The following is a 26,976-nucleotide window of genomic DNA, read 5'->3' on the forward strand; positions in this document are numbered from 1 at the left end:
ACAGGGCCTCACTCTGTTGCCCAGACTAGAGTGCAGTGGCATAATTGGGTCACTTTAACGTTGAACTCCTGGGCTCAAGCAATTCTTCTACCTCAGCCTCCCAAGTAGCTGAAACTACAGGTATGTACCACCATGCCTGGCTAATTTTATTTTTTGTAGAGACGGTGTCTCGATATGTTGCCCAGGCTAGTCTCCTGGCCTCAAACAGTCTTCCTGATTCAGCTTCCCAAGTGCTGAGATTACAGGTGTAAGCCACTGCCCCACCCAAAAAAATAATTCTGTAATGACCATCATTAAGATTTATGTACCACATGGAAATACATGTATGGAGCTGAATGCCATGGCTAGGAGAAACTACTATACTTTTGTTAAAAGCCAATGAGAGGCCGGGCGCGGTGGCTCACGCCTGTAATCCCAGCACTTTGGGAGGCCGAGGCGGGCGGATCACAAGGTCAGGAGATCGAGACCATCCTGGCTAACACGGTGAAACCCCGTCTCTACTAAAAATACAAAAAAAAAAAAAAAAAATTAGCCGGGCATGGTGGCGGGCGCCTGTAGTCCCAGCTACTCGGGAGGTTGAGGCAGGAGAATGGTGTGAATCCGGGAGGTGGAGGTTGCAGTGAGCTGAGATCGTGCCACTGCACTCCAGCCTGGGCAACAGAGGGAGACTCCGTCTCAAAAAAAAAAGCCAGGGAGAACAGCACCTCAACTGATTTATTTTATAGAGTAAAAGTTATTTTGCTATACCTTTTGTAAGCAGCGTTTACTGTGGGAAATGCAAACTAGCAGTTGTTAGCACCATCCAGAAATTTCTGTCAGTTCCATTTCAAATAGTTTAAATACTGGCTCAAATTTCTAAACCCCACCCTGTGGCTACTTTTCCCCCAGCTATATATAATGGCATTCTAGCAAGATATTTTGGATCCTCATAACTTGTGACAAAACTGCCCTATACTAACAACAAATCATTGTAATTATAGATCTCAAATTATGTTAAATTGCTATAGTTGCAACCAACAGCAAGAATTTGTATTTTAGAATATGTTGTGTCTTCTCATTGACCAAAAAATAAAAATAAAAATAAAAATAAATCCTCAGGCCCTGATAAACTGTAGAAATAGCTTTTCTATCTTTGCAGTTAAAGAAAGATTTTCATCTTGGAAGTTATGGTTAAAAAATTTTTAAACAGTTAAAATAGTGTAGCTGTGCTTAAAGCTTCTGGTAAAAGCCAGTATGCTTTGTAGAGCCCTTATCCCCCTCCTGCTTTTTATTTGTTTTTAGCTCACTAAATGATATAAACACTGATTTTTCCATATATAGCACTGAATAAACTGTCATGCCTAAGTGTAAATCAGTCCAGCACTGTGTCATCTTTTTCTAAAGGATTCCAAGTTAAATGTCTGATGTGTAAATAACATGAAGAATCATGCTGTTAACTATGTGAAAGATGTGGGAATTTTAACAATCATTTTCTATATTTAGAGATCAAACAAGTCTAATTCTTCAAAGCTTATGAGAATGGTTTCACTTCATATTAGATGGTAAACAATCCATAATGAACTTATATTCACCCTTGTGTCCCCCTCCCGACCCCCTTGGCTCACATAGTGAGCAAATAATTTTCAGATAAATCAACTTCTCAGAACTATGCAATTGTATATACATGTCCATTACAGATGAGAAATGGATGGATTTAAGGGTTTTGTTAAAAGTATGTTTGCTATAATGGCAAAATTGAAATGGAAAGCCCATGAAATGGAAAGCCCAACCTCAACCCAGACAAGTACCTCGGTTCTGTCCCACACCAATTTAAGGACTGAAATACATGACTGACTTAGAAAAGTAAACTGACATTTTGTTCTCCTCTGAAAATACCCAAAGGTTAACTTCAGGATCACCTTGCCTAAACCTACAGTCAACTTTTTTTATCCTGTTAGAAAATCCACTTACTAAAACAGATTCATGTTCTTTGGGCAGCATGTTCATTTTTATTTTTAGATGTTGCCAGGCTGGAGTGCAGTGGCGCCATCTTGGCTCACTGCAACCTCTGCCTCCCGGGGTTCAAGCGATTCTCCTGCCTCAGCCTCCTGAGTAACTGGGACTACAGCCACGCGCCACCATGCCCAGCTAATTTTTGTATTTTGGGTAGAGACAGGGTTTCACCATGTTGGCCAGGATGGTCTCGATCTCCTGACCTCAGGATCCACCCGCCTCGGCCTCCCAAAGTGCCGGGATTACAGGCGTAAGCTACTGTGCCCGGCCGTTCATTCATTTTTAAAAGGGTAATACGATATGCCAGTCTGAAAGAAGAGGAGGACCTGATTTTCCTAAAGAGAAGTTATGAGAGATTGTGAGCTCATTAGGCAAAATTTGAAAGAGCTCACTAATGGTATAATTGGAAGAGAATGTTACCCAACAACTACCTAAGAGTAATAATTTTAAGGCAGTATTATCTTCACTACCACTGAAAAAATGACACTGAGTTAACAGAGAATAAATGGACAGCTATTTGATTTAAAATTTTTTTTATTCAAATATTAATTTTATCAAATGAAACAAGAATCTTTGATGATACTTTGATGTAAAAAAAGTTTCATTCATGTGTTTGCACTTTCCGTGGTTTAATTTGTTTACGGTAAATTGTCCAACCTGAAATGTAAATTATCCCTTTGCTTAGTATACTCTTTATTTCTTCAGAAACAAAAAAAAAGGTAGGAATTAGTTCAAGGATGTCAATTTACTGTTTCTAGTACTGAAGTACGGCTAACTATGTAATTTATAGCCTTTAAGTGCAAATTATGGCATCAGTCAGTGGTTCCCACAACAGACCCAATCACACTTTCATACTCAAAACACAGTATATTCTTTTGCAAGTAAAAATATATAAATCAAGTTTCAAAGAACATCTTTTCAGTACCCCTCAAGAATAGTTTACTCAGTTTGTTGATACTTTCTCTCCTGCCAGTCTTCAGTCATTAAATACCTCTAACTTAGAGAAGGCAAAATGAAATTCAAAACAATTTGAATGCTTACAGGCAAATCCTGGGAAAGAAGGGAAAATAATAATTCAAGTAACATTTCTGTGAAACTAGGAATATGGCTCCTGTGTCTGCCCATTCTCTCAATTTGGTAGAAAGGGAAAAATAAGAGCTTGCTTCAGAACAGAACAACAAGAAAAAAATGTCTACGACTAGGTCATGGGTTTAAAAAAAAAAAAAGTACAGGCTGACAAACACTACTATATAAATTAGTCAAACATTTTATTATATATATCAAAAGCACAAAAACTTTTATTCTGAAAACCAGGAAGATTGTGATGTTACAGAAGAAGATTCAATAATTCCAGTCCATTTCTAGGGTACTAAGTGTCTGATCACCTCAGTTAAAACAAGATACAAATGAGGCCAAGGTCACAGGTCTGATTACCCTGAGTCCCTTAGCACTATTTGGTTTCTCAAGTTGAGACATGTATTCCCAGTCCCTGTTAGCCACCTTCCAAGTGTTTGCTACTAGCCTTAATGGGTACTTAGCCAAAGACTACACCCAAATATAACCAAAGCTTATGTTTAAGTCATAAGATTAATCCTTCAATAATAAGGATAGCATAATTGGCTTTGTTACCTAATTCTACATAAACAAAATCATCAAATATCCTGGCATAACTGAAATGACTTACAGAGGAAGTAGTAAAGCTTGGAAGTATTCTATGGTAACTGAGCTGAAAAAGGGGAAATGCCAAATGTTGTAAATGCCATCATTACCAATAAGAGTCACCAAATTCTCAGAAATAGGTAATTGGCAGCTCAAGGCAGTTAGCACTACAAGATTTCTCTTGCCTTTAAAAAAAAATCATTTTTAAGACTCCTTTTTTAAAAGGCTACATCAAAAAATAAACCAAAATAAAAAAAATTAAAAGGCTACATGAGTGAAATAACCACAAATTTAAAAATCAGATTATTATTCCTGTTTGTTCTTACAAGCCATTAGTATTCTTTTAAAACTTACTCCCTGAGAGATCCCAGACTATGTTAAGAGTGAGCCTGAAGTTATTCTTATTTAAAAAGAAAATCTATATTAGCTCATCACATTTGATATTATTATAACTCTTAAAGTCAGCAGGGTAAAATCAAATTCTAAGGAATATAGTTTTGAGAATAATTTGAGGGTAAATGTAATGTATATATCAAATTTGTATTATAGTCAAGGATTTAACTGATGGTGCCGAAAGTCAAGTATTTAAGAGTTAAGACTTTTAAAAATTGTACCCCCCAACTTATTTAGTAAAGTACATTACCAACTACTGATTTATTGCTTTTAATGTGATGAAACACCAAATTTGACAGCTAAAGTAGCAGTGGGATACAAGTATGTTTTTCTCTTTAATCATTTTTGTAGAATAGGACATGTACATATCCATATAAAAAGAGACTGTAGCAGATGCCTCCCAGAATCAACCAGTTCTTGTAAACATTGCATTTGTGCAGATTTTCATACTTGATTCCAAAATTGAGAACAATAAGATTAAAGGCAAATTTAGTAGCCACAAAAAGTCCAGTTTGACTTCCTGCAACATATGGTACCACTCTTCTCTTCAGAACAAAACAAAACAAAAAACCTAGCAGCACATTAAAAAAAATTTACAAAACATTTCAGTACTCTTTCCCTCCCATCAAAAACCGAACAAAAATAAAGTGCAGCACCCATAAAAGTGTCAAGAAAATAGCCAAGTTCTTCCTTTCTTGTAACAAAATAGCACTTGGCCTCAGCAGTCTTAACCAAATTATACAGTGTCCATCATTTTGGGTTCATCATCTTCTTTATGTACCACCGAGTTTAAGCTGCAGAGAGCTGTACTGATAGAATACTGAAGATAATCTGGATTCTGGGGAAAAAGAAAAGGTAGATTGGGGGGAGAAAAAGAACGCATTATAACCAGTTTTATGACAGTACATACATATATATTCAGTTTCACAGTCCTATTTCTCTGCAGTGTAGTACAGCAGTAGGAAAGAAGATGGACTTTGGAGACAGACTTGGGCTGAATCCCAAGAAAATAAAGAAAAAAATAGGATGCTATCACCTATGAGATGTGATAAAAGAATGATACATGTAAAAAACAGAAATGTTAACAAATACCACCTTTCTTCTCTGTTTAATCATACAAGGCAAGGCTACAACTTCCATGTGATTATATATACATAGCTACTGATAATTTAAATATGGTTTGAAGTTAGCAATGCATTTTTAAGATTACCATCTAATTACAACAGTAAATACTAAAACTGCAAATCATCTAAATAAAGAAAAAAATTTACTGGGTAAAAATTATGGATATCTTCAGGGTCTACTGTGGTTTCCCAAAGGTTAAAACACACTCAGTGAGAAATCTGTACACTTTTGAGATGTATTTACACCCTTATTTTTTAAACTGAGAATAAAACAACAGGATTTTTTAAACAAGCATAAACTCATAAATGTTATGCTTGTCAATTTCAAAAACTGGGAATAGAAAACATAAAATCTTACACAATAAATGCAAAAATAAAACCATTATTAAAGCACCATGAATAAGGGTATAGCCCTTAAGACCCAGAACTTTAGAAAATTCTTCCCCAATTCAATTTTGTCTACTCAATTGTTCCAAATATCTGCTAGTTACTTAAGACTTTTACCACTTGTATTACTAGTTTTACTTATATTTATTTTATTTAATAAACACCAATGAGGACAGTAGTCAAACAGGATAGATGTCTTAAACCTCACCATCCAATAGGAGTTTGGGAGGCAGGGTTTTCTAAAGATCCTCCTAAGAAAGTACAACACTTTGTGAGATTCCTCTATTCTAAAAGTCAAAAAGCTAGCTGGAGTTCGGATTATTCCCAATCAGGTCTTTATGAAGGAAGTAGCAGGGACAACTGACTGAGGTCTGGGACACTCACACTGGGCTTCAGTTTTAATCCTGCCTCTATTTAGTAAAGCAAGCCTCAAGGAGAACAAAATTCACAATTTAGTAAAATTAGAAGCTAGCCTACAGGATAAACCTAAAGTTAACTGTTATTATTTCTATATCCAAGAGGCCTTGGATTAGACCTCTCAAAACTAAGGATAATGAATGGTATTTGGCTTATTTCACACGATTGCTGTCAATTATTAAAAAAAAGAAATGAAAAGCTAAATGGTTACCCACACTTAAGCTTTATCAAAAATGACCAATATTATTGTTACATTGTCTCATTCTCCAAAAAAACAGCTTTAAGACCTTTTTCTAACAATCCAAGCCTAATTCTCTGGAACAGAGCTTACAATTACTCTATTAAGACTGGGCTCCAGTTTTCCATGGCACAACTTTTAATAACAGAATTGGCTGAGGAGATTCTCCAAAACTCATCCACCCGTCTTCCTAAGAACTGTAAGATACTATCATACAGAGACTAAAAAATAAGGAATCGGTATACCCGACCTAACCTATACTTAAATTTCATTGACTGTCCCATATTTTCATCTAGTAACATTCTCAACACATATGATTCACAGTCTGTGGTATAGGTGAATAAGCAGTGAAGCATAATAGAAATCCAAAAGTAGAATATTAGATTCATCACTTATTGTGTTGACCTCAGGCAAATTTCTTAAGTTCTATGAATTTCAGTTTACTCATCTATAAAAATGAATGAAAATAAATCACAGGGTGTTTGAGAAAATTAAATAATATGTGTGAAAGTGCTTTACAACATATAAACTGATATAAAAATGGGATGTTATTATTATGGTAAGATTTTTCTTCCAAACCTCTAAACTGATGATTTGGTCTTTCAGGTGGCCTCTCGTTTTACTTCCCTCAACTAGTCGATAATCCTTTCCGCACATGTAGCAAGCATCTAACTGAAATTTTATCCAGCCCTTCTATCCTTCAGAAGGACTACATCAGGATGCTCAAATTACTTACCATAAGGAATTGGTCTCCCACCATGAGGAGATTAGCCCAGCTTAATTAAATCTGAATAACCCTGATAATATCAGCAATACAAAAGTGTCAGAATTGCATAATTCTAGTCCCCCCATGACTATAAGGGATGCCTAGCACCTGATATCAGTTGCTATCTAATATATAGTTGCTATCTAATAATAACAAGGACTTACTTCTCTCAAACCAGAGGCAACTTCTTGATAATATAGGCTTAAGATACTATAATGTGTATCTTTCCCTCTTATATTTAGAATCAGTTACATCCTTCCAAAGTCTCTTTTCTCCTTCCCATGCATTATGTGACATTTTAATTGCAGGAGGTTTATATAGTGGATTTCACAGTGACTTGGTCACAGAATTCCCCTGGAAAAACTACTTCCCTATGGGCTATTTCTTAGGAACTGAAGAGAAAAATCATCACTGAATTTAAATAAAATTAAGAGATAATCTGTAGGAATTTGTAGAGGCAATATTCTTTACATGTCTAACTAAGGGGGAACATTACTAATTATTTAAAAATCAAACATTAATTATTTCCATCCTTGAGACTTTTTTTTTTTTTTTTTTTCAGCCAGAGTAGGCTCAGAGACTCCTGATCATAATATTTTTGACTGGGGTAAATATGATCAATCACTTTCCTTAAAGGACATACATGTAATTGGAATGGTGAAATTATAGTGAGATAAGGTCAAGCCACTGAAAATCCCAATTTTTAGCACTTTATGAGGTTTAAAACTAAATATAGGACTCTCCTCACATTGTCTTTTGAATAAGACTTTCCTTCTCACAATGTAGACAACAGATTAAACTGGCTAAAGCTGGTCTTAAAATCTTGGAGCCTGGAAATGAGAGATGACTGGGCTCTATTAAAGTGCTACTAGTAAAATCAAATGGGTAGGAATTATCTAATAATAACTTAAACTTGTAATCCTAACTAGCATCAGGCAGACCAGTGGTCTGATCACGTCTCCTTTTTGATGTAAATAATTTTTTCATGCTGCCTATATGACATGATTTTATCTTTTTTTTTTTTTTTTTTTTTTTTTTTTTTTGAGACAGAGTCTCGCTCTGTCGCCCAGGCTGGAGTGCAGTGGCTCGATCTCGGCTCACTGCAAGCTCTGCCTCCCGGGTTCACGCCATTCTCCTGCCTCAGCCTCCCGAGTAGCTGGGACTGCAGGTGCCTGCCACCACGCCCGGCTAATTTTTTTGTATTTTTTTTTTTTTAGTAGAGACGGGGTTTCACCTTGTTAGCCAGGATGGTCTCGATCTCCTGACCTCGTGATCTGCCTGTCTCGGCCTTCCAAAGTGCTGGGATTACAGGCGCGAGCCACTGCGCCCAGCTGACATGGTTTTATCTTGATCAAACCACTGAAGACTTCAAAGAGACTCAAACAGTTGGCCAGTATTACCAGATACAATATTACCAGCTACATTAATGTGTTCTAAAAATGTTATATCTGGTAGACCCAACATTTAACAAGAAAATACTAAATAAACTTAAGCAACAGATCACACTGGTTCCATGTGCATGTCCACTTTGAAGCTAATCATCCTAAAAAATTCAAAATGGCATAGTTCTAACTCAGGATGAGATGTTTTAAGGAAGCTCCTGAGGGAGCCATCTTGAAGAGTTTATGATTGAGATGATCAATAGCTAAGATTTGTTCTTAAGAATGGTTAGGTATAACTAATCACTACTACATTAAAAGGAGAGGAAATCTGGTATCTCTAAATACTTAAGAGGTGAGATTCAGCACCAAAACATGGCATGAAGTAAGATTCAACAGTTATCTTCTGAGGCAGGAATATTTAAAATAGTAGCACATATTAAAAAAAAAAAAAGAGTGGGGCAAAATAACAAAAATTATGTGAATTAATAGGCTTATAAAACAAATATTTACTTTTCCAACTTACCTGTGGTAAGGATTCTAATAAACCTATAGATCCAACACCAGAATGGGGAACATGATTCTGAACTGTCATAGGTTGAAAACTTTGTGATTGAGAATAAAGTCTTACTCTTGACTTGAAAGCTTCAAGTTCATTTTTGAATGCTTCAAAATAACCTTCTTCCTCTGCCTAGAAAAAACAAAAAAAAACAAAGACTGTTCTTCAAGATTTCTAGACATAGTAAATTCCAGAAAGCATATAACAGGTTTGAAGTGGAGGAAGTAATGACAAGGTGAATAGTCTAAATATAGAAACCACCACGATCCCTGTCACATTTGTGAAAACTATCTGATTTATAGGAACATTAATAATTGGTTTGCTCCATTTCCTTCTGCTTCAGCAAAATAAGCTAATAAAAAACAACCCCTCCCTATGCATATGCACACAACTAAAAGGAAAGAAGGCTTTCTCTGTATTTTCCTTGATTTATCTGGATCCTTAACAGGATCCAAAATAGTCATTTAATCTGTCCAATTCATTCTATCTTCTTCCTACTACCAAACAATCAAGGGATATTCTTAAAACCTTTTAATTCTCCAACAATTAATGAGGGGGCACTATTACCTGTTCCTAGTAATTTTCTAACTGTATATTCCCTACTTAAAAGAGCTACGAAAACCAAATAGAATTCAATAGTCAACGTCATTATGGAACTATCTTGCTCTAGTTAAGCAAGTACCTTCTTTTCAATATTATGGAAAGAAAAAGTATGATAACTTAGGTCGAGGGAGTGGAACTCTTAGGCAACTCCCTATTGGCAGCTGCCTCTGTTTATGTTTCCTCTGAATATAGAGAAATGATACAGAGATTTATCCTACCAATAGAATGCAGGCTTTAAGTTCAAGTAGTGGAAGAGATCTTGTCAAATGGATTTTAGGTTGCGTAACAGGTTAAAACCTGTGGATTAGTTATTACCATCAGCTTCTATTGAAATAATGCAGAGAATGTTCTGTGCTGCCATCCTATCTTCTTGTAAATTTAGGAAGAATTTCCTTAATTACATTTTAGCACCTCACTTTATAAGAACTTGTGTGGACACAGAGTATGTAATATCCATAAGGATTCTTTCTGAAAATTAAGAGGCACAATTGCTGTCCTCACTGCATGCTTAAGGTTTAGGGATTTAGATATAGAGTGATGACAGATTTTGTATTATTAAGTAATTTGTGGGCCACTTACTTAATTTCTTTATGCCAATTTCTTCACCCATAAGATAGCAACAGTAATCCTCATAAAATGTTATATGAATTTAATGAGTTAATACATGTAAAGTGCTTAGAATAGTCCCTGGAACAAAGTAAGCATACCATGAAAGTGATTATTTCATAATTTTAAAAAAAGTATTATTAAGCATACAATGTTAAGATTGAAGACCAGTGCCTTTCCGTTTTACTTTGTTAAAGTAAATGTCAAACAATATATATGATTTGGCCACATTCCATTATTTTATTAAACACCAGTTTAAACACATCCATTAATGTAAGATAAAAAGGAAAGTATGTTTTTTACTACTCTTAAGTGTCAAGTAAAAATTTAGAAGAGACCGGGTGTGGTGGCTCATGTCTGTAATCCCAGTATTTTGGAAGGTTAAGGCAGGAGGACAGCTTGAGCCCAGAAGTTCGAGACCAGCCTGGGCAACACAGTGAGACCGTGTCTCTGCAAAAAAATTAGCTGGGGATGGTGGCATGTGCCTGTAGTCCCAGCTACCTGGGAATCTGAGGCAGGAGGATTGCTTGAGCCCAGAAGTTCAAGGCTGCAGTGAGCAATGATTGCACCACTGCACTCTAGCCTGAGTGACAGAGCAGGACCTTATCTCTAAAAACAAACAAAAGTTTAGAGTAGTCACCAGAAGCAGCCTAGCTAAAATATCAAGTCAAGCATTTGCTATTAAAGTTCAACTGTTTCAGGAAAATTTCATATTTTGGTTGCATTTCAGAAGAGTTTAGGGTATTTAAGTTAGGACTACTGCCACATTGAGAGTTTTTTTAATATAAAAATATAATTTTATGTTTATAATAGGAAATGTTCATTGTAGTACATGAAAAAGAAAACGGAAATTATTTATAATTTCACCACACAAAAGTTAAACTTTTGGTATACTTCCTTTTAACTTCTAATTGTATATGTTCAAATATATCCTATGTGCAGAAGAGCATGTAAAAGATATACGCACAGTTTATTCAGCAAAACCCCCACTATTTACCCATAGAAATTAGGAAATGGATCATTACTAGGATCCTAGAAACCAGTTCCCAAGAGCATTCCCCCTCCCTCCCTGAGGTTATCATTATTGTAACTTTTGTCTTCTTAATTATTCCTTTGCTTTTTAGTTTTACTGCTTATATATGTATCCTTCAACAATATATTATTTAGTTCTGCCTGTCACTAAAAAAATACTTTATAAAAAAATACAAAATATGAACATTGATACTAGATATATCCATTTAGCATCTATCTAAACAGATACATCACTCTGTGGTTTGTTTGATTCACTCTCTTGTTTTTCCATCCATGCTGATGTTGGCTAGTATTTTATAGAATGAATATACAGGTTGAATATCTGAAATGCTTGGCACCAGAAGTTTTTCAGATTGTCAATTTTTTCAGATCTGGGAATATTTGCATTATACTTACCAGTGAACATCTCTAAATTGAAAACACAAAATCTATGAGTATTTCCCTTGAGTGTCATGTCGATGCTCAAAAAGTTTTGGATTTTGGAGCGTTTTGGATTTTGGATAGGAATACTCAACCTACACCACAATTTATTTATTGTTTCCAGGCTTTTAGCTATTACAATCTACTATAAACATTATGGCAATCTAGTACGTATGTGTAAGAGTTTCTCTAGCGCAGCAGTTCTCTTTACAGTCTTCAAAATTATTGAGGACCCTAAAGAGCTTCTGTTTATGTGAGTTGTATCTGTCAGTATTTACTGTTAGAAATGAAAACTGAGGAATTTTTAAAACATTAACTAAAAATAACAATGACAAACTCATTACACTACCATTAATAACATTTTTATTTAAAAAAAAAAGTTTACCAAAACAAAAAAATTTAGTGAGAAGAGAGCTGCTTTTTCCTTCAATTTTTCTAAATCTAATGTCTGACTTTACAGACGATGGCTAGATTCTCATATTTGTACTTCCGCATTAATCTCTATTGTACACTACTGAGGAATGAAAATGAAAATTAAAAATAACATCTTGGTATTATTATGAAAATAGTTTCGACAGAGAACCTCCTGAAAAGGTCTTGAAGCCCCTCCGGGTTCCTGGACCACACCTTGAGAATCTACTCTCTAGGATGCATACACCTAGGAGAATTTCTGGGTGTTAAGGCAGGCACTTGTTCAACTTTACTAGGAAATTTTTTAAAGTGGTTGTTCCAATTTATACTTCCACTAGCAGTGAACGCAAATTCTTATTGCCCTACTTCTTGGGCAGCTTTTAAATTACTGCAAATCTTGTGAGTGTGAAAGGTACTTAATCTTTCTAGACATCTATTTTTCTTCAACATAGCCAACATCATCTAGTATGTACCGCTTCCTGTGAATTCATAGCGTAAGCATTTCTTCAGCTCATTACAAAAGTTCCATAAATATAATTTTAAAAGGTGCATGATATTCTATGTACCATGGGTATTTTTAACTATTCCCTTAATTGCTGAATTTTTAGGTTGCTTCCTATTTTTTCTTTATAAAAGTCTGATTTTTCATTAAACTGCTGAGTTCTACACATGAAGAATCCTGTATCTATTTTGCTCAATAATGCATCCTGAACATCTGAAACAGCTGTGCTTTGCATTAGGCACTCAATATTTACTGAATGAATTAATGATGGAACGTAAGTTTCCTGAATACACACATTCATTTAAATGGGTCTCAATTTCATATACATGCTGTAGTACAGCCTCTTATATAGCTCTTTTAAGTTTAAATTAGCAAGAAATTAGCAATATAAATTTTCTTTTCACAAGAAAATCTACAGAATTTAGCCTGTGGCATCCTGCTTGGATGCCTTCTATTGATGTGAACAGAACAAAGAGGTCTCAGCTGGGACCAAATCTTCCCATTTATCAATATCAAATAACTACTTACTTTGGCTTTCTGGAAAAATAAACGAAAACACCCTCTTGGATCCACATTACAGTTTTTGGCCATTTCCATAATAAACTGCATTACAACAGCTTGATGTGCTATTTGTTCCATTAAAGCCCCTTTCTGAAAAAGATTTAAATGATATAAGAAACAAATATATAAATATATTTAATTGGCATACTGATTCAAATTTTGAATTTTTAAAATACTTTTGATTTTACTCTCTTAAGTTATAAGTCAAATACTTTACAAACATATAAAGAGTATATCTTAGTTTTTTTTTATTATTTGTATGTGGACCAGAATAACTAAAGGAAGACCATGCTCTGAACTTGATTTAATACCATGATTACCGTCTGGATTTTTAAAATACGACTTTCAAATTAGTTTGAAAAGGATTATAGTAATATGAAAACAAGAGAGATGGAGGTGGAGTGGCAGAGAAAGCATAGTGGAAAAGTTTCTGTATGCTAACTGAAACAACAACAACAACAAAATCCCACATTAAACTCAAGTAGATCTGAAAGCAAAAAATGGTAATTCCATCTAATGACCTTCCTGCTTTCTTTTAAAGGACTTAATGTAGAAAACAAAACAAAACATCAATAAAGTATGAAATCAGATTTCCACTAAGGTTCCCAGAAACTCAAGGTTCACATAATAATACCTTCTCAGCTTCCAGGTGAAAACACCATAAAATAAGATATTTAGCAGTTTCTTCACATACAAGGTATGGATGGTCAGACAAAAATCTCTGGCTATCATCCCATCGACTCAACATACCTGTAAAAAAAAGAATTGAACCATAAGTGTCAAATATTTTCTTTCTTCCCATAAGGGAAGAAATACCAACCATTCTTAATTCATTAATCTCTCAATGGTATTTTTAAATGATTCTTTTTAAAGACAATTCATATTACCAGAGCAACAGATTATGGTAAAAGAGCAAGTGAGGGACAATACTCTTTAAAGCAATACTCAGTAGACTGGAAATAGCTCCTAAAATTCACAGGAAGTTTTATTTCAGATAATTAATCAGGCCAGAGTGGCCAGTTCAATATTAAAAAGTCCTACATCCATGAATGCCCGCAGTCTTGGAAAAATTGAGAGTTAGTTATGTAAGCCATTTACTCATGATGTCTGTTATAAACAAAGTCTTTTAAAAATTAGTTAAGCATATTTGAAAATGGATGTCATTTTGTTTCAAGGTGTCAAAGAAATCCAAATACTATTTAAGTTATATCTACACCTTTATCTAAATTAGCAGGAAATTTGGTCAAAGTCAATACCACCAAGAAATCACGGAACCAGCAAAGTGTTGACTTTTTAATGTTGTCCAGTCAGTCATAACTGAATAGATTTTTTTCTTTTCTTTTTTTCTCTTCTTTTTTTCTCCATAAAGATGAGAGTCTTATTATGTTGCTCAGGCTGGTCTTGAACTCCTGGCCTCAAGAGATTCTCCTGGCTAGGCCTCCCAAAGTGCTAGGATTACGGGCATGAGCCACTGTGCCTGGCTAACTGAATAAATTCAATATAGCAATGTTAGGTTTAGATTCCTTAGACTCATGCAAAGAAGTCTGGATATTCATGGAAATTTTGTAGAGCTGACTCAAGAGTTTAGCAGTAAACTTTTCCTGTAGGTGCAAAATGAACTCCTATATATTTAATTCCACATCAGTACACAAGAAAGAACAAAACTGAAGACAAATGTCCTACTGAGAATACACAGCAACAATGTGAGTCAATCAAAAATAAATGATTCATTTTTTCCTCACTTAAAAAAAGGGGGTGGGGCCAGGCACGGTGGCTCATGCCTGCAATCCCAGCACTTTGGGAGGCCAAGGCAGGCGGATCACCTGAGGTCAGGAGTTCGAGACCAGCCTGGCCAACATGGTAAAACCCTGTCTCTACTAAAAATATAAAAATTAGTTGGGCATGGTGGCAGGTAAATCCCAGCTACTTGGAAGGCTGAGGCACAAGAATCGCTTGAACCCAGGAGGCGGAGGTTGCAGCGAGCCAAGATTGCACCACAGCACTCCAGCCTGGGCGACAGAGCGAGAGACTCTGTCTCAAAGGAGATAAGCTGGGCATGGTGGCACATGCTTGTAATCTCAGCACTTTTGGAGGCTGAGGCCAGAGGAATGGTGGAGTCCAGGAGTTGCAGGCCAACCTCAGCAACATAGTAAGACCCTGTCTCTACAGAAAAAGCTTAAAAATTAGCTGGGCATGGTAGTGTGCACCTGTAGTCCCAGCTACTTGGGAGTCTGAGGGGGCAGGATCACTTGGGAGCCTAGGAGCTAGAGGCTGCAGAAGGTATGATGGAACCACTGTGCTCCAGCTTGGGCAATACAGCCAGACCTCATCTCTTAAAAGGATTAAAAAAAAGGATAAAGACTGTAGCATTTTCTCATAGAGTATTCTAAGCTTTATAAAGTTATTTCCCCAACACTTTGGACATAATGATTAGGTCATTTGAAGTTCTGAGAAACAGAATGATTATGGAAGTTACTTAAAACTACTTCTTAAAGTATAAGAATATTGCTAGGCGTGGTGTAATCCCCACTATTTGGGAGGCTGAGGTGAGAGGACACCTTGAGCCCAGATGGTGGAGGCTGCAGTGAGCTATGACCTCACCACTGCACTTCAGCCTGGGTGACAGAGCAAGACCCTATCTCTTAAAAAAGCCTAATGATTCCTGGGACTCAGATTTAAAGAAAGCACAATTCTTATTTCTTATACTTGAACCCACAAAGTAAATCCTATGAAGCAGTTTTGCCTTAGCTTTCTTACACTTCTGGAGAGGTAATATTTTCAACTCTATCTACCATCCACGATAAAGCATTGCTCCTCTTGTTTACTTCTTCATGGCAGCATTGTGACTTACTGAAATACCAAAAGCCTTATCCATTCTGGTTTATTTTGCAGGAAGGATAACATGAAAGGGTTCCTGACACTTGGGGCCATGGGGAAGGGTATCATTAAATGTTAATTTTTTTTTTCTTTTTGTTGAGATGGAGTCTCGCTCTGTTGCCCAGGCTGCAGTACAGCAACACGATCTCAGCTCACTGCAACCTCCGCCTCCTGGGTTCAAGTAATTCTCCTGCCTCAGCCTCCTGGAAGCTGGGATTACAGGCGTGTGTCACCACGCCCAGTTAATTTTTGTATTTTTAGTAGAGACAAGGTTTCACCAGGTTGATCAGGCTGGTCTCGAACTCCTAACCTCATGATCCACCTGCCTCGGCCTCCCAAAGTGCTGGGATTGCAGGTGTGAGCCACCACTCCCTGCCAAATGTTAATATTTTTAAACTACCTATTTAATACCTGAGACGAATTAACACTTGACATTGAAAATACATTTTTTTTTAAATCTGAGAAATACTATCACTTGATTTCAAAAATGCACATTGAATTAGTATGAAATTGAGAAGTTCAGTTACAGGTAGTCGATACAGACCTTTATGGAAAGAGTGTGGAATTTTATGAACAAAATAAAGACAGGTGGGGTGCAGTAGCTCACACCTGTAATCCCAGCATTTTGGGAGGCCAAGGCAGGAGAATCACCTGAGCACAGGAGTTTTAGGTCAGTCCAGGCAACAAAATGAGACCGTGTCTCCACACAAAATGAGATAATTAGCCAGGCATGGCAGAGTACACTTGTAGTCCCAGCTACTTGGAAGGCTGGGGCAGGAGGATTGCTTGAGCTTAGGAAATTGAGGCTGCAGTTGCTATGATCTTGTGACTGTAATCCAGCCTGGGTGACAGAAAAAGACTCTGTTTCAAAAATAAAACACATAAGGAGAATCAACAATTCAGTGGAACAGCATATACCTCAAATTACTGATATTATTTTGGAATTTGTAAACAAACTTGTATACAAATGGAGAGTAACAATTTAAGACAGCGGCTGAGAAGACAGACTAGAGCTAAATGGCCCAGGTTCAAATACTGGCTTCACCATTTTACTACTGCAGGTCCCTTTATATGCCTCCATTTCCTCCTCTGTAAAATAGGGCTAAAAATAGTACCTAACTCAGGATTTTCATGACAATTAAATGCTATTAATTCATATAAAGCACTTAGAACAGTGCCTGAGACATAGTAAATACTTGATAAATGATAAGCACCCATTCAAAATGTTTATTTAGCTAATCCTTTGGTTAAGGATAATACAGTCATTTAAACTAGCCAAACAATTTCTCTGAATGCTTGGAAAACCTCACTTTGACAAGTTTAGATATTTTAATCATATGCTTTAACCTATATATTTCCCTAGTGAACGTCTAAATCTCAATCCGTCATCAACCTTCAATATGCCACCTGATTCCTAAAATGGTCCTGAAATACACATGTCCTTCCTTATTACTGATTTCCCTTTCTTCTTTCATTACGCTTACAGAATTACTATTATTATTAATTAATTTATTTATTTATCTTGAGAGACAGGTTATTCCTCTGCGGTCTAGGCTAGAGTACACTGGTGCAATCACAACTCATTGCAGCCTCAACCTCCTGGGCTCAAGAGATCCTCCCACCTCAGCCTCTGCAGTAGCTGGGACTACAGGTATAAGCCACCACACCTGACGAATTTTTTTTTTTTTTTTTGTAGAGATGAGGTTTCACTGTGTTGCCCAGGCTGGTCTTGAATCCCTGGGCTCAAGTGATCCTCCAGCCTCAGTTTCTCAAAGTGCTGGGATTACAGGCAGAACCACTATGCCAGGCTTAGAATGATATATTTTAACAAACTGCACTAATTCATTTTAATTTCTCTGTGTACTAAAAATCTCCCAGCTAGTTTGTGAATTACTTGAGGAAAGCTGTATGATCATTTCCCATATTCCTAAACTCCAGATCTCCTCTATTTCCAATCGTCTACCACCATATGCATTTCTACTGATATGCCTGCACGTAAACCCATCTTACTTGAAACCAAACCCATACTTGTCTCTCTGCCATCCTACAATGTTTCCTAGGCTCCATGTTACCAAATCAAGCATTCTACAAATTCCTCTGACATTTCCATTTCTCCCACATCAAACTGACCACCAAGTCCTGTGGTTATACTACTATGATCAGTTAATACAGTGAATCACATTAATGAGTTTTCTAACATTAAGCCATTTTGATTCTTAGGATAAACTCTTTGAAAAATTTTTTTTCAGATTATAAAAATAAAGTTTATTTATTATGAAGAATTTTTAAAATCCGGAAAATAAAAGTTAGCTGTAATTCTACCACAAGAGATTACTGTTAACATTTTGATGTATTTCCTTCCAGGCATATTTTTGAATGACTTTTTAAAAAACCAAAATTAAGGCTCAGAGTGGTGGCTCACGCCTGTAATCCCAGCACTTTGAGAGGCCGAGGCGGGTGGATCATCTGAGGTCAGGAGTTCAAGGCCAGCCTGGTCAACATGGTGAAACCCGATCTCTACTAAAAATACAAAAATTAGCCAGGCGTGGTAGCAGGCGCCTGTAATCCCAGCTACTCGGGAGGCTGAGGCAGGAGGAACGCTTGAACCCGGGAGGCGGAGGTTGCAGTGAGCTGAGATCACACCACTGTACTCCAGCCTGGGGGACAAGAGCGAGATTTCGTCTCAAAAAAAAAAAAAAAACATTAAAATCATATACATTTTCTATTCATTTCACTTCATAGGTAAGAGTGCTTTATATTAAATGTTTTTCAAAAATAAGATATTGATATGTTTTTAAAAGCAATGAACAATTACATTGAAGAGGTTGTAAATATCCATAGTCAGAACAAACGAAAAAACTTCTATCATAGTATTTGAGCAAACTTTTATAGCTCTTGGTAAAATCTCCAGTGACAACATCCTACACAGATTAAAAAAAGCTGAATCACAGCTAACTTTGGCTGAAAGTGAAGATGATGTGCTCTGAAAATTAGATGACTCAAAAAGCAGCTCTGATGACCATAAAGCCAGTGATGTCAAACATGCCTATAACTGTGAATATAACGGTTGTCAAATTTAAGAGATAAAAGCCTTTGTTTTTAAATTAATATTTTATATTTATAAAACGTGAATTAACTAAATTAATAAACTAAATACAAATGTAGAGGAAAAAGTCAGATTTCAATGCTTTATAATAGTCCATGATATACTGTACCATTTACCACTAGGTGGTAAATTCCACCTAATTGTAAGGGTAAAAGCAGCACAAGAAAGGTAGTCAACAAATTGTATAAGGGAAAAGTTAGGAAAAACTCTGAAGAATATAAGTACAAATAAGACCACAGAGAAACATGGGTGTAAATCCCCTATAGCCCTATACAGCCCCCACACACACCAGGCCCGTGTCAACCAAAAGTCCAGAATGCAATCCAAGTCCAGAAAGCCTCCAACTGGAAGCTTTAATTACATCTCCTATTGCAGATGTGTTTAGAAGAGTATACCAGAAGCCATTATCCTAAGCAAACTAACAAAGGAACAGAAAACCAAATACCGCATATTCTCACCTATAAGCGGGAGTTAAATGATGAGAATACATGCACACATAAAGGGGAACAACACACACTGGAGTTTACCGAAGGGCGGAGGATGGGAGGATCAGGAAAAATAACTAATGAATACTAGGCTTAATACCTGGGTGATGTAATAATCTGTACAACAAATCCCCAAGACACACGCTTACCTATGTAACAAACCTGCACATCCTGCACATGTACCCCTGAATTTAAAACAAAAGTTAAACAACAACAAAAAAACAAAATAAAGGAGTATACCAATATAGTCATCATTTTGGTAAGCTTTCTTCTTTCATCACAATAAGCATACATCAGAAATCTTCCATCAAGCAGGCATAGCCACAAATTTTCACTGTCTTGTGTCACACCTCTATCAACTCTGTGCCATAATTCAGTCCACAGGGATTATTATCTCATCATTCCCCATGACTACAAGTTGGTCCACTCTCCACTGATGGAACTTGGTAAAGCAGAAATTGCAGGTATTCCAGGTCTCTTGTTAAGACATATCTATTCCAGAGTGGGAAATAAAACACATGAACATTTTGAGAGCCTACTACCTTTGTAACATTCCTGGGGATCCAATGTGCTGTGGCAAGTAATATATCTCCTTTGAAGTTAAAGACAACATGCATTTTCAGTAAGAAACAGGCACATTGTGACTCTGGGAATGGCTATTGGTCTGGCTGGGTGTGAAAACAGCAAGGCTCTGATATTTATTACAAGATAGTATATTGGAAGTTCACAACACATAACAGCAAAATGATTGCTTATTAATCACCTGTGGATGTTAAGTCAGTTTTTTTCCTCAACTATCTCATTATTTGCACAATAGTTTCATAAATTCAGGGGTCGTGGTGGCATAAGTTTGTGATTATGCATAGATTCGACAGTGTAGACTCTCCCCTCAAGGATGTTCTAGTATCCTAATCCAGTTTAGCCACTGAACACCTAATTTACTAGTAGCGAAAAACACCAAAATCTCAATACGGCACAATGCACTGCAGAGATCAGCCAGCCATCAAGTAGCAGGTTGACTACCCTGGTCCCACTTCATCTCAGAGGGACTGGTAATTCCTCACTTGAACGAGCCCACTCTAGATGTGGAAGTGCCCTCCCTCCTTGCCATGCTTCTAATCAGTAATACATCTGTAGTCTTACTAAATGAATTATTCTCCATACCACACTATTTTTTGACCCAGAAACTCATTTTACAGCAAAAGAAATGAAGACTGTAGGGTTCATGAAATTCACTGTTCTCATCACGAACATCACTACCCAGAAGCAGGTTTTATAAAATGCTGAAGATACATAGTGCCAGATGGGTTACAACACTTTGTGATATTTGGATATTTTCCTACACAAAATTGCTTCTGAACAAGGCACTCAGCTTACAGCAAAAGTGAAAGAACTGCTTCTCATTTACTAGGTTTCTCATGGCTTCAAAGCAACCAACTTTCAGAGTGCCAGCTGGGTGAAAACACCTTGAGGAATGTTGTTTCACCAGATGCAGTACATGCTCTGAAAGAGCAATCAGTATATGGTACTATTTTTCCTTCAGCAGAAAAACATGGGCCTAGAAAGCAAGGACTGTAGGCGGGAGTGGCAATTCACATATCACAACTAAGATTCATGTGCAAATTTTTTGCCTTCTATCCTTATGCCTCAAGGCTCTGCTCATTTTAAGATTTTACTATCTGTCCAAGGGAGGCCTGTGTATTCATTTTTTTTCCATTATAAATAATACCACATTGATTATATGTAGAAAAACTTTGTCTTTATTTCTTTGGGTACTATTTTTTAGTTAAACACAGTCATTTTTCTTTCTTTAAAATGAAAAGTATGAGCAAAGTGAATATTTTACGAATAAATTACATAAAAGGAAGGGAAAAAATTTAAAGTAATATTTATTATATTGACATAACTGAAGCATAAACGAAATTCAAAAAACTTTGGGTAAATAAACACCAATAGGAAAAAGATTTCAAAATGCCATTTAAAAAGTTCATGAACATATTACAAATAAAAACCATGTTTACTAAATTAACATACTACTTGGAATTAAAAAAAAAAAGTTTTAAACCTTAACTCCTAACACTTCCCAGCAGCATTTTCATGCCAGCGGTATCATGCTGCCTATAATTCTCAGAACACACCATGCTGTTTCCTAACTGCCCGTCTCATGCTGTTGCTGTTGGCTTGCCTCCCTTATACATGAAAAACTCCTATCTGTTCCTTGAAATGAAGCTCAGATGCTGGCTCCTCTGGGAAGCCTTCACTTGTATCAACCCCCCTCTTACCCTTTCTCCCCAATAGAAAAAATCTATTTTTCAGTTCTTTATATATACATTTCTATTACTATATTTATCTGAGTAACAGTTCAAGGATCTGCCTGAATTATAAAGCATCATATCCAAAACCTGAAAAAAAATGAATAATCTTTAAACCATAAGATAATCAGATTCCAAGGAAGCAAAGAGGAAAAAGAAAAAAGCAAAGACTAGTTAGGAAATGGAAAGAGGCTATGGAATACATAAAGTTGTCTTAAAGGTAGTACACTATATAACAATACTTTTGCTTCTCTTTACCATTTGGTTTGCTCTGTCAATTAATTTTATTTTTAACCAAAAAAAAAAAAAATTCTAAAACAAGATCTATACAGCTGTGCCAGAAGCTACAAAATTGGAGTTTGCCACTTTTCTTTTTGGCTCTCTTTTTATAAATCCATTTTTTGCACATGTACATATGATACCAAACATTACAAAGAAGGAAATCCAAGTAGTAGACTTACCAAAATGTCTGATTTTTTGCTCATATTTTTGCATAAATGATTCTGATTTATCTTCATCTTCTGTGTCTTTTCTTTTATCTTGATTAATAAAACTCTAAGAAAAAATTTTAGAAATTTAAATCAGATTTTAAATTCTAATTGAATCTTCTTTCTCAGATACTGAATATCTAGCAATTCTTCCTATAGACAATATATGTGGTATAGTATCATACTGATATTACATGATTAAATTCATCTGGTAAACTATTTTTAAAAATTAAAATTTTCTTGTATGGCAGTCTTATTAATTTTGTTTAAAATGATGTATGAGGCCGGGCGTGGTGGCTCACGCCTGTAATCCCAGCACTTTGGGAGGCCAAGGCGGGTGGATCACAAGGTCAGGAGTTCAAGACCAGCCTGGCCAACATAGTGAAACCCCGTCTCTACTAAAAATACAAAAAATAGCTGGGTATGGTGGTGGATGCCTGTAATCCCAGCTACTCGGGAGGCTGAGGCAGCAGAATCTTGCGTGAACCCGGGAGGCAGAGGTTGCAGTGAGCTGAGATCATGCCACTGCACTCCAGCCCAGGCGACAGAACAAGACTCCATCTCACAAAAAAATACATACGATATATGTGTGGATATAGGTTCATCTTAGAAATCATACAGAAAAACAACTGAATTAACCTTTTTGGTAAGCTGAATTTCCCAATTAAAAGCAGGTATAGAAACATCCTTTATATTTTATATGCATAGTTTACTTGTGCATTATTTAATTCCTATAAATATTTGCAACTCTTGCCTAATCTTTCGAGTTCTTGCTGGAAATAAACTCAGAAATTCAAAGCACATAGAGAATAAATGATATTTACCATAAATTCTTTATTAAGACATAAACAAGAAATAGACTGTTGTTGTTGCGTGTTTTTTTTTTTTTTTTTTTTTGAGATGGGGTCTTGCTCTGTCACCCAGGCTGGAGTACAGTGGCACAATCATAGCTCACTGCAGCCTCAACCTCTTGGGGTCAAGTGATCCTCCCACCTTAGCCTCCAGAGTAGCTGGGACTACAGGTGTGAGCCACCATACCCAGCTAATTTTTAAATTTTTTGTAGAGACGTGGTCTTGCTATGTTGCCCAGGCTGGTCTTGAACTCGTGGGTTCAAGCAATCCCTTCACCTTGGCCTTCCAACGTGCTGGGATTATAGGCATGAGCCACTGTGCCTGGCCCTTTGTTGCATTTCTAATAAACTTCTTAGAAGAGACCAAACAGTTTGATTTTTAAAGTCAAGTACAAATTTCTATTAAGGAAGTACTTATTTTCAGTTAAATAAGTCATAAAATATACCAAGAATAAAGTTTGTATCTAGCTAGAAAAACTGGCAGAAGTTTCTTAGAACATTCTGTGATCATATTTATACCCCGTTATCATCACTGCCAAAAATAAAAATTGCAAACTAGATCACTGCCAGTTTATAATCAGGAAGCACTCAAAAGTTTACATATTTCAAAATAAAAGATTTTTTCTTCATGCAGTCTGACATCTAGACCAGCACTGTCCAATAGAAATACAATCCAAGTCACAAATGTAATTTAAAGTTTTCTATTAGCCACGTTAGAAAGCAAAAAGAAACAGATGACATTAATAAATTATTTTATTTATCTTAACATATCCAACCTATTATCATTTCAACATGTAAGCAATACAAAACAATTATTAATATTTTACTTTTTTTGGCACTACATCATTGGAATCTGGTGTGTATTTTACACTTACAGCACATCTCAATTCGGACTAGCCACATTTCAAGCACTCAATAGCACATGTGGCTAGTGGCTATCAAGTTGGATAGTGCAGATCTAGACCAGTCCTCTCAAGTCTCAAGCTCCCAGACAAAACCAGTGTAGGATTTTGAGCAAATGACTGGAACATAAAGATAGTCCTAATTAATTTGTGAGATAAATGTAGGCTGTCTTAGAACCTTAGAACTTAAGTTTAAAGAAATAATTAAAAGCAGAGACAAAATGAAAATATTTTCTTTGTGACCACTGTGTTAAAGAAGAGACATTAACTTTACAAAACAAGAAATATTACTTTGAACATTCCTTCTGGAAGAAAAAAAATTATTTTAAATAGTTTTGGGATATAAATGCAGAACAGAAAATAACACAAGATGCACCCCTTAAAACAATATATACAGAGACAGCAAATGACTCAGATAAAGAATGATCCCATTGTGGAGGGGGAGAAAAAGTATATATAAATTAGTACAGGCACAGAGAAAGTCGAGAAAGATATGACTCACTGTTAAAGTACTGATAGGGCTAGTGGCGATGTACACTTATCTGTGTGTGTTACTGACTGCTGTAGCAGAACTAGAGCTGGTCCAGGGAAAGGCAATTAAAAAAGTTCATGAGCGTGGGTGAAAGCAGATGCCAAGAGGACAATTAAGAAGTTTGAGATGGGTTTCACTGCTGCCCAGGCTGGAGTGTAGTGGCACGATCTCGGTTCACTGCAACCTCTACCTCCTGGGTTCAAGTAATCCTCAAGCCTCAGCCTCCGAAGTAGCTGGGACTAAGGCAATACAGGCACATGCCATCATACTCAGCTAATTTTTGTATTTTTTATAGAGACAGGGTTTCATCATGTCACCCAAACTGGTTTTGAACTCCTGGACTTAAGTGATCTGCCTGCCTTGGCCTCCCAAAGTGCTGGGATTACAGGCGTGGACAACTAAGCCTGGCCTATTTTTCAATAAATATCATTTTATTCCACATTTAAAATACTAGTTCATGAAGTTTTGCCTTTTCTCCCCTTTTCATGCATTTGAAAATCAATCTCTAAAAACTCTAGTTTTCAAATGGAAAACTGAGGTATAAAACCCTGAAGTTTGAAAAACATGAGATTTTAAAAGTCTAAGCCTTCATTCTTAAAGGCACTTAATAAAGGATATTCAACACTTCTCTTTATCTTATCTCTCAATCCCAGAGTCAGGAATTTCTCACATTTAACCCACCACTAAGTTATCAAGTCACTCTACTTATTTTTCCACTTAGTTTCCTCATTTATAAAAATAAGGTAGTTGCATTAAAGGAACTCTAAAGTAGTGATAATCAGTGTAGGGGGTACAAAATATATGTGGAGGAAAATATTTCATAACTGATATATTTTCCCATCCTTATATCAAATTCTTGTGAATGTTTTTTAATATATGTAATATTTGTTCAGCAGTACATTTATATAAATATGTATTTCAGTCTGGTCACTTAACTGCCTGGAGTCTGCGGCTCTACAGCAAGAGCTTTGAGACTTTCTGACTTTCATAAACTTTTCAAGCACCTTTCATAAACTGTCAAAATTGAACACTGTTTATGGGATTCTGCTGCTTTGCTACCAAATACGCACAACTGGTTTGTACAAACACTTCAGTTTTTCTCCTTTCATTATGGCCCAGTAAAAGCTCATACCTTATTAAAAACATCCTTGCTAATGGCATCCATGCTCCACAGACACATCTTCTCTCTTTGTACTAGAGCTTCTTCTTTCTGTCGCCACTCTTCTTCCCGTTGCCTCAGTTCTGATACTGCTGTTTGTGCTTTGGCATGCTCCTGATCCAAGGACTCAGAATTATGCAGTGCTAAGCTACCAAGTTTCTGTTGAGCTTCAGCAAGATTCCATTTGCACGCCACAGAGCTCTTCACAAACTCTTTCTGCTTTTGGCAAGCCAATTCAATTCCATGGCTATACATCTGGATAAAAACAATATTTGTAAGAAATGAAGAAAGCAATGGATGTTTGTGCAGCACAGTTCAATTTTTCTTAATTCAAAGGATTTCTGTACAATATTTTGGTATATAGTATATCCTGTGTTCTAGGTCTGCAGTCATGTTTTTATATCTTAGTCCTTGTTTCATCAACTAACTTCTAAACTTCTTTGTTAATTTATGCCTATCCCCTGACAACTAACAGCAACAAAAAGCCTGGCAACTATCACAGTGTCTTGCATAAAGCTAGTGCTTAACAAACATTTAATTAATAGTCTTCATAATCCTGAACAAGCAGAATAATGAGAACAAAGCTTAAATCTAGTTCTATCACCTCAATACTCAACATGCTGACAACCAGGCCTTTATAATTTTGTTCTCCAAATTCTTCACTACAAAAAAACCTCCTTTTATCTAGAAGTAATCGTTTCTTGGTTTCTATTTTCTATCTGTATTTTTCCAATCCTTGGTGATTTGAGAAGTTCTTATTGGATATTTCCATTTATAACTGATTATATCAGACAGATATCCTTTAATTTATTCCTAATCAAAATAGGCAAATTATATATATATACTTTGTGATGGAGTCTTGCTCTGTCACCAGGCTAGAGTGCAAAGGTGCGATCTCAGCTCACTGCAACCTCTGCCTCTGGGGTTTACGTGATTTTCCTGCCTCAGCCTCCCAAGTACCTGGGACTACAGGCATGTGCCACCATGCCCAGCTAATTTTTGTATTTTTAGTAGAGACAGGGTTTCACCATGTTGGCCAAGATGGTCTTGATCTCTTGACCTCGTGATCTACACACCTTGGCCTCCCAAAGTGCTGGGATTACAGGCATGAGCCACTGCGCCTGGCCGCAAAGTTACATTTCTTAAAAGTGACAATGGTCTACCCTGCTGACCGTACTACTCCGAAGCAGTAGTAATTACTTTTATTTACTTAAT

General features: G+C 36.3%; 2 protein-coding genes across 5 annotated transcripts in view; one reads left to right on the top strand and one right to left on the bottom strand.

Annotated features, from left to right (window-relative positions):
- AK3 (adenylate kinase 3) overlaps positions 1-26,976 on the top strand; it is a 67,562-nt gene that overhangs the window by 33,282 nt on the left and 7,304 nt on the right. For 2 of the 4 annotated variants that reach the window (XR_010109172.1, XR_010109173.1), the window contains exon 6: positions 1-120. The gene's annotated coding sequence lies outside the window, so the exon portion shown is untranslated. Of the gene's footprint in view, positions 4,639-26,976 lie in introns of those variants that run through there. The other 2 variants (XM_034967092.3, XM_034967093.3) reach the window with 1 other exon arrangement.
- Positions 4,299-26,976, bottom strand: part of CDC37L1 (cell division cycle 37 like 1, HSP90 cochaperone) — a 27,019-nt gene continuing 4,341 nt past the window's right edge. The window contains exons 2-7 of the mRNA XM_003823363.4: positions 25,735-26,016; positions 22,291-22,384; positions 13,684-13,799; positions 13,017-13,139; positions 8,882-9,046; positions 4,299-4,882 (exon numbers count right to left, since the gene is read on the bottom strand). Coding sequence (XP_003823411.1) covers positions 4,781-4,882; positions 8,882-9,046; positions 13,017-13,139; positions 13,684-13,799; positions 22,291-22,384; positions 25,735-26,016 — 882 coding nt within the window. The 3' untranslated portion in view covers positions 4,299-4,780. The remainder of the gene's footprint in view (positions 4,883-8,881; positions 9,047-13,016; positions 13,140-13,683; positions 13,800-22,290; positions 22,385-25,734; positions 26,017-26,976) is intronic.

The sequence above is a fragment of the Pan paniscus genome, chromosome 11 (assembly GCF_029289425.2).
Source record: "Pan paniscus chromosome 11, NHGRI_mPanPan1-v2.0_pri, whole genome shotgun sequence".
In the NCBI taxonomy this organism is placed as follows: domain Eukaryota; kingdom Metazoa; phylum Chordata; class Mammalia; order Primates; family Hominidae; genus Pan; species Pan paniscus.